We start from the raw sequence: 13,358 nt of genomic DNA, 5'->3' as shown, positions 1-13,358 counted from the left end.
CCCATCCACAGCAACACTTTTGAGGTGGTAAAAGTAGGAAGTAAAGCAGCTGTACGCTAATACCATTAATTATGCTTCCATTCTGTTTAGGTGTTCCACTGCTAGGTGCCCTCATTAATGCTAATGATTAAACCTGATGCATTATTTCCTGCTTTACCACCTCAAAACGTTGCTGTGAAATGAGTCTATACTCATATCATCATCTTGGCCCTCATTGTTGGTACAGGCACCCTCACATCCATACATATGGAGGTACAATGAACTCCAGCTTTAAAGCATTTGCAGCACCCACTACATGACTTGTTGCAGCTGCAGCAGAGGAGGATGGCACAAGCTTCACTGGCATCTGCAAGATGGCTCCAGTAGAAGCTGGCCTACAGCAGTGCCCTTTTGACATGCTGGATCATTGCAGCTTGGGTGAGAGGCAGGTTCCTGAGGGACTTACTTCTGTTTGAGAAAAGCTGCTGTCTGGTTTCATCTATTTGGCTGCAGCCACAGCTCTTGCTGTACATGATGACCATATGCTCCAGTCTGTAGGGGAGAGTGGGGTGAGTTGTGCCAGTGGGGAAGTTGTGCCACCCCTTGTATCTAGAAAACCATAGAAGAAATTGGTCATGTGACCACACATTTTTGAAGAGGCATCCATTTTACTCACTCTGCAAAGAAGGGAGGCAGATGGCACAAGAGCTAAGCACATTTAAGTTCAAAAAACTGTTTTTTGCCTCTCAAAGTAAAAAATTTTATGATCAAGGTTTATTGATTGATTGTTGTGTCTGAACAATTATAGACAAGCTTGAAAACATTTCACACATGTGTTAGTGTTTTAGTAAGCTACAATATGAGGCTATACTGTTAGCATGATGTTAGCTCCAAACCAGCTATATGATACAAGTTTGTTAAAATGGTGGGGATGGGGTGATTTGTGCCAAAGGGCCTGGGTTAAGTTGTGCCGGTGCAGTTGCAGTTGATTTAGTGAAATTTTATTTCATTTTGTTCTTAAATGTTTAAATAGACCTTGTTGAAGAATATTGCAGTATTGGCAAGTGTAGCCTGGCTCTGTGATAGTTGATTTTGTTCATTTTGAAAATCATTTTTATTTCTGAAAATGTTAAATATGTAGGTCAACTGCTGCTACCGTTTAGCCTTGTTTAACCCTGTTATAGTACACTGGACTTTAGTGTTATCTTTATTTTGTCTTGCTTTGATGGCTGTGGCATTATTGTATTTGAGTTATTTATTTGAGTTTTATTTGAGTTGCATGCATTCTATTATACTTTGTTTATTTTTGGATTGTTTACTGTGAGTGGTTGTTTTCTGGACTGTTATTATTGTATTCTTTTGCATGGAATAGAAGTTATGATTTGGCCCAGCAATCAACAGGATAAGTGGCAGCCCTGTAAACCATCAGCCACAGCAGAGGCACCTGTGTGGGGGCGGAGACACTTAACCTGCAGCAGATATATTCCCTCCTGGGAGGAATGGACAGACAGAGAGAGACAGAGGCACAGAGCAGACGCAGCAGCAGCAGAGGGATCCCATATTCCCATCCAGTACCGCACGGAGCCGCAGAGACAGCCGGATCAGCTGGACGCGCCGAGCACCACTAAAGATACCCACCCAGGCCATCTACTTACAGTCTGGACAGCAGGGACGCGCTGTCCAGACCAAGCGTAAGTGTGCAGTGACACGGGTGGGCGAGGGAACTTCTACGTGTGGTTGTGAGCTTCCCACTGGTGCCATTTTCTCCTTGCAGACAGCAGCGGTGGCTTCAGGAAGGACGCCACGGACCGCGTGCAGTGCTGGGGAGAGCGATCATCAGCATCGAAGGACAGGACGGCGGCGCGGTGACTGGAGACGTTGGACTGGGAAAGACTTTTATCCGCTCTTTTAGCTGCATCTTTAACTGGACTTAACTGCTTATTGTGCTTGTTTTATCTTTTTAGACAGGGCCTTGTTTTTACATTCAATTGTCTCTATCATGCTTTTTGAATAGTTTTTAATTAAATTATTCATTCTGACCTGCCTCCGTTTGGGTAAATACTGCTGCTCACCCCTGTGTTTTATTATTTAGTTTGTTCACACAAACCAGGAGTCCTAGGCTCCTTTATTCCTCTAGGTGGCGTTGTCACGACAACATTTACCTCTCAACTTTTAAACCACTCGGGCTACAACAATTACAGTATATGAGATGAAAATGTTCTGTTTTACTTCAGTAATCAATGGCACAATTTACCCCAACGTATTCTCTCCAAAGGCACAACTTACCCCACACCGGGGGCAAGTTGTGCCAAGAGACCACTTTTTTAAGAATAGCCATATTTTTTTAACAGTTTATTTAAGATCCAAAGGGAGTGTTCCCAGTGGTGCACAACATCCTGAAATATATTTACATATTGTAGTTGGAGGCATTACTGTCATGCCCTCACTTTAAAGACACCAAGTAAAAAGTGGCACAACTCACCCCACTCTCCCCTAGACATGGACATCTGAGTTGATCAGGCTCCAAGGTGTGGGCGACCTATCTAATTAATCTGTGTGATAAACAAAAAAAGACTTCTAGTCAAGAGCAGTCACAGTGGTACATCGAGAGGACTGAGCAAATCTAACTTATTCATACTTTGGACTACATACTCCATGGTTGCAGCCATTGTTGTGTGACGTCAGACAACTGATTCCCAGCCTAGTCGGGGTAGATTTTCCCCCCAGAGTTTTCAAGTCGGAGCTGCCATCTGTGTTTTTAGTGACTTTGAACGGCTGTACCGTTTCCCACAATTCATTGATGATACTAACTAACTGGGTGACTGTAGCTCACTGTATACTGTACGGAGAGTGCCGGTAAAGGCATTGTGTATCTTGGTTATGTGGGCGATATGGCAAATGGACGAAACTCCCACAAAGTTGGCATATCCCTTTAACAATAATAGAACATTGCTCTTAACATTTTTCATGTAGAGAAAGTTTGTAGCTATAGATGTTAGCCTTTGCTGCTGTCTGCTTATTCTTCGGCTGCTAGTTCAGTGAGTTTTGGTCGTAAAGTGATCAGACTAATAGCACTGGAATCTGTGGATTGATCAGCTTTTGTTTGACATCTTGTTGGACTTACTGGTGCAAACAGAAAAATCCAACCATTACTGTGATCACTGCGATGGTACAATAGTGTATTTCCAAACAGGTAACATCTGTACAATAGCAGCTGTTGAGGAAGGAGTGTGTTTCTCCTTCACTCTCCTCTCACAGGTTTTCTTTCTGGTTCTGGGATTTGAACCGTGACCTTCTGGTCAAAATGCTGCTTCTCTTCAGGTTCAAACTGCACTTATTTTGTCTCTCCTATTTCTATCAGGATCCAGAGAGCACACTCCCCTGGGCCCAGCTGTGTGGATGGAGCACCCTCTGCTGAGCAAAGGTAAGACTTTAATCAGATGTTATCCATCTCTCCTGAGAAGAGGACTCAAGTCATGAGATCTAAAATTGGTTCGCCATGGGCACCTAACTGTGTGTTAAATGGACAAAATTTGAACAGGCTGTGGGGTTTGGGGACCATAGAGCTGAGGGAACATAGGGCTAAAGGGCACATAGAGCTGAGGGAACATAGGGCTGAGGGAACATAGGGGCTAAATGAACATAGGGCTGAGGGAACATATTTGTTTTACTTAGGTGGAGACCTCATTTTCATGTTTTCTCCACAGAGTTGAGCAGCAAAGGACAGAAGTCCCCAGTGGTCAGTCTGTCCAGGAGCATCAAACACACCTGGACTCCACAGCTGAGGTGTGTACTGAGGCTGAGGTGTGTGGGCGGCTTTAGCGGCTTTAGCTCAGGAGGTAGAGCGGGTCGGCCAATGACGCAAGGGTTGGCGGTTCGATCCCCGCTCCCTCCCAGCTGCTGTCGTTGTGTCCTTGGGGCAAGACACCTTAACCCTCCTTGCTCCCGATGGTGTGTAGGCACCCTGCGTGGCAGCCTGCCGCCATCGGTGTATGAATGGGTGAATGTAGACTACCTACTGATTGTAAAGCGCTTTGGATAAAAGCGCTATATAAATGCAGGCCATTTACCATTTACCATTTACATGTACAACAAGTCAGTGTGTAATCAATGTAACTAAATTATAATTACAACTGATCTCATATGTTTAGAAACACTCAAAGAAACGATAAACGCAGGGACACTGTCTTCGTTGTTTGTTGTTTCTGTGTGTGATGTGTGTATTGTTGATGTGCTGTTTTATTCTATCTTGGATGGCTCATTCTGGGCCAACCGTGTTTTTACAAACGAGGACCACAATGGAAACAACTCATGGACTTTATGTTTTATTCCTCAACAATTTTAATACCGGTGTCTGGATTTTGTCTGTTCATTTGTATTTTTAACAACTTTCTTAAATCAATCAATCAATCAATCCATTCATTCATTCATTCATTCATTCATTCATTCATTCATTCATTCATTCATCCATTCACACCAGTGAAAATCAATAGAGCAGCACAATGGCTTGTCCGTACTATGAAATATGATGGTGCCGGGGCCACTGTGGTCATGCAGTAACACATCATCACATCTGAAAGTTTGGGTCAGTTGTGAAGCTGAAGAAATGCATAATGTACCAGAGACTGTGTTTGTAATGAAGGGGAAGATAGTATCAGACAATAGAACTTATATCATGATTATATTAACAATAATATTCTTGTGATTGTGAATATTTCTGTGATTTTACCAGGGAACAACGATGGCGACCGATAAAGAGAAGGTAGAAGACATGATGGCAGGTAGGTGAAATGGGGAGACTGATGCTGAATCCAAATGTCGTACTTGTGTGACATTATAATTTATAAGCCGGTAAAGCCACTTTTAGCCGCCTTTATTTCTATAGCGAGCCAAAGTGAACGTCACTTCCTGCCTCTATCATCGTACCAGCGTCTGAAAAAATATGAATGGTGAGAGACAATACTATTTTGATCCCGTTTGAATTGTGCCATGAGCTCCACATGTAAATTTTGTCCATTTAAAAGAGAACTGTTTATGTCAAGAATGTTGCAGTTTGTCCTGAAACTGAAACATAAGGTTGTTTTGTCAATCGACTGCATCTCTCATCTTGCACAATCACACCATCAACAACACTTATGTGACTGGTTGTGCGTAGTCTTTCTCATTTACAACTTATAGCCTACTGTAGTGCCACAGTTTTACCACAAACCATTTTTATCCCCCATTGGTTCTAATTTAAATTTATTTATCCTGGTTGCTACTCCACCCTCTGTCGATCTGGGGAGAGCCGAAACTGGCTCCATGCTTCCTCCGAGGCATAGGCAGTTAGCCAGCCGCTTCTTTTCACCTGACAGGGGAAGCTTCACCGGTAGGACATAGCACGTGGGAGGCTCACGCTATTCCAACCAGTTCCCCTCCCTCCGAACAGTCGCCCCTAACGACCAGAGGAGGCACCACTTCAGCGACCAGGATATTGCATGTTTTGGTGTGGGGTTCCTTTATGAAGGAAACCCCCAGGGGGCACGGGGAGAACATGCAAACTCCACACAGAAAGGCCCTTTTGACAACCCCACCTGGGCAGTGGGCACTCGAGGACATGCGGACGGGCACGCACTCCTTCAGCGCTCACAGCGTCCCAGGTGGGAATCGAACCCAGGATTGGTCCCAGGTGGAAATCGAACACATCTAGCTGTGAGGCGACAGCGCTTACCACTGTGCCACCATGCCCCCCAAACTTGACTTGGAAAGTTATTGTTTACATTGACAAACATGATATGTGTCCCCCGTGGCACAATTCAAACGGGATAAAAAAAGTATCATCTCCACCGTTCACTGCCATTTGTATTTTTTCAGATGCTGGTACGCTGAGAGAGACAGACAGTGATGTTCACTTTGTCTCTCTATACAACATATAGGCTACACACATTCATATACAGAAAGGTTTGTAAATAAGGACCAGGCTATGGCTAAATTTGGTATTTCTCACATCCCGCAAAGTCTGCGAGTCTGCAAGTGCAGTGAAGTCCTGACATTTGCATTCAGCTTAGTGATTTGGGGCTCTAATGCAAACAGAGGGGCCCAGGGTCCCATCCCAACATTCACCTTTTACAACCCATCCTTTCAATAGGGTGAATCTGTCATCTGTGTGATATCACAACAACAACAAAGTACTTCCAGGCGCCACTGCAGCAGAAACTATGAAATCTGAGGAAAAGCTGTGCCAAACAAACATTAATGTCTCGTACAACCTATATATCACAACACTTATTTTGACTTTGTGAGTGAGAGTAGAAGTAGCTTAAGCGTCTGATGTATATAATGCACAGTACCAGTCAAAAGTTTGAACACACCTTCCCATTCACTTAAATGAGAAAGTGTATCCAAATGTTTAACTAGGACTGTATGTAGTGTTAAACAGGACATGGAACATTTGATCATGTGACTCTAGTTCATTTGCATTTCACCTCAGACAAGACAGAACACTGATTTCATGTCTGAAATTTACCTACATTTGTTAGCAAGATGAACAACATTTTATCACCTTTTTATCAACTAGAGCGCTGCTTGATGACCTCACTATGTTGACTGTACAGTACAGTACAGTACAGTACAGTACAGTAGTGGAGTGTTGGTAGTAAGGATTTTGAATGTTTTATGAATCAAAACAACCACAAACCAAGTCAGAAACACAACAGCCCTGTGAGCCTCTTGAATTTGAGTGAGTTCCTGCTCCATAGGGTCTCACATTATAAAGGTTGAAAAAAGCATAAAACAAACTGGGATTTCTCAAAGAGTACTACAGATAAATGAAAGCTGAATTAAGGTGATAGAGTCCTAAAAGTGGTGACTCATTTAAAGTAAAAATAAAATAAATCCTTATACATAGGTTTACCAGAACTCTCTTCACATAAACACAGAACACAACAAAACAATGTTGCACCACGAAAATACACAAAGGGCACAGCGTCTCTTATGCCCTCACTATGCGTTTGCGTACATAGTTATGCAGCGAGCTAAACTCTCTCCCATAAAGGACCCAAGACAGGAGCTGGCTTTAGGCGTTTTAATGGAAGCGGTGTAAAACTGTAAAACAATACAAAGAGAGACATATTAACACATTCAGTGCCAGCGACGCCATATGGCGTCATTAGAAATTTACCGTACAGTGCCAGCGACGCCAAATGGCGTCAATAACTCGAATTTTTTTTTTGACGGGGGGGTGTCGATCTATGCCTCTTACATCGCCTCTTACAATGTCAGAGGTATTGAATGTGTCTAACCTATTTTACAGAACCCTTAGGTGGCGACAGCGCTCTCCAGATGAGAGAACGTGGAGTGAAACACACAGAAGAAGTCCCCATGTCGTTGGGGAAAAGCAGGAAATCGCATCGCATCCGTCCGTATGCAGCTGCTTCATTGAAGCAACGTTTAGCTGTGCCCCTGCAGCAGCCAATCTGCTATCACAATTGAGCACCTCGGTGTCCGCTGCAACAGCCTCCGTGTCTGCTGCAACACCCATTTGCATGATCAGCCGTGGATTTGTTATTATTCTCAACTTGAAGCATGGGAGCTGGTACACGCGGCTGTAAAAAAGCAGGATCTAGCGGACTTTTTCAGTGCTGAGCACAGGCAGAGAAAACAGCAGAGCAGAGAGACACTCCTCCCACAACGGGGGGGGGGGGGGAGGAGGAGGGGGGGAGGTGGGCACGCAGAGCCAAGTACACAACACAGACCCAGACAGCAGGGTTGGCAAACGCAAGCCAGAATATCCGATGCCCACCAGCAGCAAAAGATCAGCAAGAAGCTGCAACCAGCAGCGCATGCAGGCGCCAGCGCTGCTGGTTTCAGCTAAAAATATTATTCTTCCAAACAAAATTCCCTTGCCTTCACTGTTTTATTGAAGGAAATTATTTTTGAGGTGTGACTACATCAGAAAATTAGCTTCAGAGTCAGTGATGTGCTTGAAATGTTTAATTTCACAAAAGGCTCATTATCTCAGCTCGTAGAAAAAAAGCTCTGTTTTTCGTTCAATCAAGCTATCTTCTCCGGCTCATAACTAAAGAACGGAAAATGGGATCAATAAACTTTTTTTTGCAGGTGATAGAAGAGAGTCTCATCGTTATTTGTGCGTGTTCAGTGTTTACATAGTAATTATTAAAGAAATTATATGACTGTTTTAAAATGCATTGCGGCCTATGTGGCACAGCAAGCAACCTTTTGCCCAAGGGCCGTGGCACTGAAAGTGTTAAGTCCCATATAATAATATAATATTTCCATACAAATAAAATAGCAACTGTAGTAAGAATAACAAAGCTAACATGTAATATGAAAGCTAGCAAAACAACTCAAGTATATGCAAATATATTTACTGTAGGTCTACATACCACAAATTGTGATTAACACTAACAAGTTGACATGACAAGCATCTAACATCAAGTTAACAGCTTACAGTAATCATTCTTACAATCTGACATGTTAACAGGCATGTTGACATTATAATAAAATAAATTTACAGATTATGCTTCTTGAAGAACAAACAAGCAGATGGAAGAGGAATGTGAGATGCTTCTTGCCATGAGGTGTCTGACAAAATGGCTGATTCAAACTTATAAACTTTATTGAGAGCCTGAGCTTAACATGAACACAGCCACCAGGTGGCGCTAAACTACATTTACTGACAGATAAATAATGTTGTGTATTTACGTGTATAATGCAACATTTAGGAGGAGCAGAATAGCGTCTCTCTACATAAACACACTGCCACACTATTATCTGGGCCAGAAGTGATCATTTTGAGGGGAAACTTTTGTATAATCATGTTTTTAAATGAAATTGTTGCATAGTATATCTTTAAATGGAGTGTCTAGCTTAAAGTATAGAGTAGTTAGACTTCAGAGTGCATGGTTTCAACATGAACTGCTGTTCAAAACAAACAGCAGTTGTGCAAACAGCCTGTCAAAAAACACAATTTGGTTAATCATGTTGATGATTTGTTATAGTTGTAGCTTGAAAGAGAGACAATGTTGATAGTGTGTGAATTGGCATTTCTCCAATTTATTGTGTAACTGAGTTGAAATCTGGTCTACACAAACACTACATTTCAACGCATTTTATGTCACATGAAATATCATAAATATGGAACTACAGTATATAGGCTATGTGCTGCCAGCAAAAAGCTTCCAGGACACAACTATGGTTAATACTTTACAGCAATACTATAAAATAATGAATTGAGTTCCTGCAGTAACGCGCATGCGCAAGTACTTAGTCGCTAGCTGTGACTAGACTGCCCGGGATGCAGAATTGAATCCGAAGCAACAGCAACTGCACGAAGTGCGGAGAGAGGTGTTCTGGGCTTCACACTCTGTGTCCCCCCGGAGTTGCCGGTGTCCGGAGTTAATTGAGTTAAACTCTGAAGCCGTACAGTACAGACTACAGACGCACACACACAGTCAACATAATAGTCTGTTACATATAATAGTCTGGTACACATGATATAAAATATACACCTGCCTCATGATTGTTTAGCCTGTGGTACAATCGTGTACAAAGCGACAAACATTGTGTAAGAGTATTGATAGAGATCGAGACAGAGTATATATGTGCCAGGTACTCAATAACTTTTCATTGATAGCTCAGTTAGTAGAGCAGCTATATTTCAAAGTGGGATTTCGGCTGTTCGAATCCTGCTGTGTGGAGCATTCCATTTTAATGGAACTAAGATCCTGGTGAAATATGGTCTAAATGTGAACGTTCAATCAACCTCTGCAAATAGTGGGTGAAAAAACTTTCAATGGAAAAATGCTTGCTGGGTTAAAACTCGTTATATAAGGATTTTTCTAAATGTCTGGAGAAAATGAATGGGAAACTCACTTCCGGGGCAAGAGATGTTACGTGACTTTCCGGCTCTATATTTTGTGCCCTTAATGTAGGCTATACAGTATAGTCTATCCAATCTATAGTCTGTGTAACCCCTTGTGCGTGTGTGTGTGTGTGTGTGTGTGTGTGTGTGTGTGTGTGTGTGTGTGTGTGTGTGTAGGTGTTGGCTCTACCAGTGAGTGTGAGGAGAGAGAGGAGGATCATGACAGCTGCACTAAAGCTAAGAGGTGAGATGATGATCTCTAAGGTTGTGTCCACTGTCCAGCAAAGCCTTGTTTTCCTGAGGCAGCATAGTTTTGATTGGTCTGCAATAGAGCTTGATAGTCACGTGACGGAAGAGTATTTCCCCATTCATATTCATATAGGGCTGACAGGACATAGGGCTGAGGGAACATAAAGCTAAGGGAACATAGAGCTAAGGGAACATAGAGCTAAGGGAACATAGAGCTAAGGGAACATAGGGCTGAGGGAACATAGAGCTAAGGGAACATAGGGCTGAGGGAACATAGAGCTAAGGGAACATAGAGCTAAGGGAACATAGAGCTAAGGGAACATAGGGCTGAGGGAACATAGAGCTAAGGGAACATAGGGCTGAGGGAACATAGAGCTAAGGGAACATAGAGCTAAGGGAACATAGGGCTGAGGGAACATAGAGCTGAGGGAAAATAGAGCTGAGAGAACATAAAACTGAGGGAATATAGGGCTGAGGGAACATAGAGCTGAGGGAACATAGGGCTGAGAGAACATAAAACTGAGGGAACGTAGATCTGAGGGAACATAGGGCTGAGGGAACATAGGGCTGAGAGAACATAAAACTGAGGGAATGTAGAGCTGAGGGAACGTAGAGCTGAGGGAACATAGGCTGAGGGAACATAGGGCTGAGAGAACATAAAACTGAGGGAACATAGGGCTGAGAGAACATAAAACTGAGGGAACGTAGAGCTGAGGGAACATAGAGCTGAGGGAACATAGAGCTGAGGGAACATATAGCTGAGGGAACATATAGCTGAGGGAACATAGGGCTGAGGGAAAATAGAGCTGAGAGAACATAAAACTGAGGGAACATAGGGCTGAGAGAACATAAAACTGAGAGAACGTAGAGCTGAGGGAACATAGAGCTGAGGGAACATAGAGCTGAGGGAACATAGAGCTGAGGGAACATAGAGCTGAGGGAACATATAGCTGAGGGAACATAGGGCTGAGGGAACATATAGAGCTGAGGGAACATATAGCTGAGGGAACATAGGGCTGAGGGAACATAGAGCTATAGGGGACATAGGGCTGAGGGAACATAGAGCTGAGGGAACATAGGGCTGAGGGAACATAGGGCTGAGGGAACATAGAGCTGAGGGAACATAGAGCTGAGGGAACATAGAGCTGAGGGAACATAGAGCTGAGGGAACATAGAACTGAGGGAACATAGGGCTGAGGGAACATATAACTGAGGGAACATAGAGCTGACGGAACATAGAGCTGAGAGAACATAGAGCTCAGGGAACATATAACTGAGGGAACATAGAGCTGAGGGAACATAGAACTGAGGGAACATAGGGCTGAGGGAACATAGAACTGAGGGAACATAGGGCTGAGGGAACATAGGGCTGAGGGAACATAGGGCTGCTGAGGGAACACATAGAGCTGCTGAGGGAACATAGGGCTAAATGAACATAGGGCTGGGGGAACATATTTGTTTTACTTAGGTAGATACCTCATTCTTCATGTTTTCTCCACAGAGTTGAGCAGCAAAGGACAGAAGTCCCCAGTGGTCAGTCTGTCCAGGAGCATCAAACACACCTGGACTCCACAGCTAAGGTGTGTATATGTACAACAACACATTTTACTACAGCTACACATTTGACCTGTTAGCCTCTTCAGATTAACACATTGAGTGCCAAGGACGTCTGTGCACGTCCTAAAAAAAAGTAACGTTCAGTGCCAAGGACGTCTGTACACGTCCTAAAATCATAATTCATATTATTCCATAATTCTGCTGTTTAAGGTCGTACCCAGCCAGTGAGCATGAATCCCTTCAAGGGATCACACGGCGCCACCTTAAACATCGACACGGAAGCTGCGCCACCCACCTCAGATCCTTTACTTTGTACAGGAGACAGCAGGGAAAGACGTGATCAAAGAGGAAACCGATGCATGCTTCAGCCAGAGCCGTATATATTGCTCTGTCTACAGCGGAGAGTGGGCTCGGCTGCATCCGCGCTCACAACTGAGCTCTTATGCTTCTATCTATCTCCACACGATTCCCTGCCAGAAAGCCAGCATCCGAAGCCGAACGGCCAAGCCTTTTCGTTCAGTCGCGTTTGGCATTTCCTTGATGCGCGCTGGGATTCGTCCGGGGCAAAAACGGAGTGAGAAAACAAACTCTGTGAGTGTGGGGAGGAGCCCGCAGCTCAGAGGTGGAGAGGGGGGGGGGGGGGCGGGGGGGGCACGCAGGCTGCACAGAAACCACACCACGCCACCACATCAGAAAACACCAGCCAGAGTCAGTGAATGTGCTCGAAATTAGAGTGCAAAAGGTATTCATAAAAGTGACTATATCTTGGAAAGTAAAAAAAAACGACAGAAAACCCTTGAAAGTGCACTTTTTTCAGAGGCTGTCCTTTCATAATGGAACTGTCTAGAAACAAAATTTCTTCTTTGGAAGAAGCAGGAGTGTTCAATGTTTCATTAAAGTCCAGCCCTATCAATATAGCCCTAATAGAAAAAATTCTATAGCTGTTTTCAACTGAATGGAAGTGAATCTGGCACAGGCTGCAGACAATTTTACTGAAGCGCTGTGGCACTCAATGTGTTAAACATCAAGTCAGTGTGTAATATAACTACATTATAATTACAACTGATCTCATCTGTTTGGAAACAATTCACCCCATTGGAAATCAATGGAGCAGCCAAACCAATGCACACCACTAGAGTTGCAGTGCATGATGTCATAATTGACATAGTTTAGTTGGCAGGTTGAGTGAGACTATAACAGATCGTCAGTTTAGACCAGAACCTGCTGTGCAGAGAAGCTTTAGATTTACTACAGAGACATCAACCTAGTCGGAAGGGTTGGCGTGGGGCGTTGTGAAATATGATCCTCTTGTCCTGCAGTAACACATCATCACGTCTGAAAGTTTGTGTCGGTTGTGAATCTGAAGAATTGCATCAGCGGGTACCGTGTGTTTGTAATGAAGTGTAGATAAGGTCAGACAAAGAACAAATATGACCATTACATTACCGATGATATTCTTATGAATATTTCCTGTGATTTTACCAGGGAGCAACGATGGTGACGGCTAAAGAGAATACCACGAGGAGAGGTAGGTGAAACAGGGTCCTAATGCAAACAGAGGGACCCAGAATCCCAACATTCACCTTTTAGAACCCATCCTTTCAATACATTACCTTCAAGCAGGCTGAGCACGGAGTCAGTGGTGATACTGCTGACAGCAACACTAGCAACAGTTGATTTGTTGATGAAAAAATGTCTTCATTTTATTATG

The 13,358-nt window shown here is 43.5% G+C and overlaps 1 protein-coding gene across 1 annotated transcript in view; it reads left to right on the top strand.

Moving 5' to 3' along the window:
- Positions 1-353: 353 nt before the first annotated feature.
- The window catches only part of LOC310773364 (NACHT, LRR and PYD domains-containing protein 3-like), a gene marked incomplete at both ends in the record, with an annotated part of 57,702 nt that continues 44,697 nt past the window's right edge, over positions 354-13,358 (top strand). Inside the window, 5 exon segments of the mRNA XM_083633233.1 lie at positions 354-417; positions 1,754-1,844; positions 3,341-3,403; positions 3,687-3,783; positions 4,712-4,760. Coding sequence (XP_083489359.1) covers positions 354-417; positions 1,754-1,844; positions 3,341-3,403; positions 3,687-3,783; positions 4,712-4,760 — 364 coding nt within the window.

This window comes from Poromitra crassiceps (assembly GCF_964638095.1).
Source record: "Poromitra crassiceps genome assembly, chromosome: 3".
Taxonomy (NCBI): Eukaryota; Metazoa; Chordata; class Actinopteri; order Beryciformes; family Melamphaidae; genus Poromitra; species Poromitra crassiceps.
The sequence above is the reverse complement of the archived record's forward strand: the minus strand, read 5'-3'. Positions and strand labels throughout refer to the sequence as shown.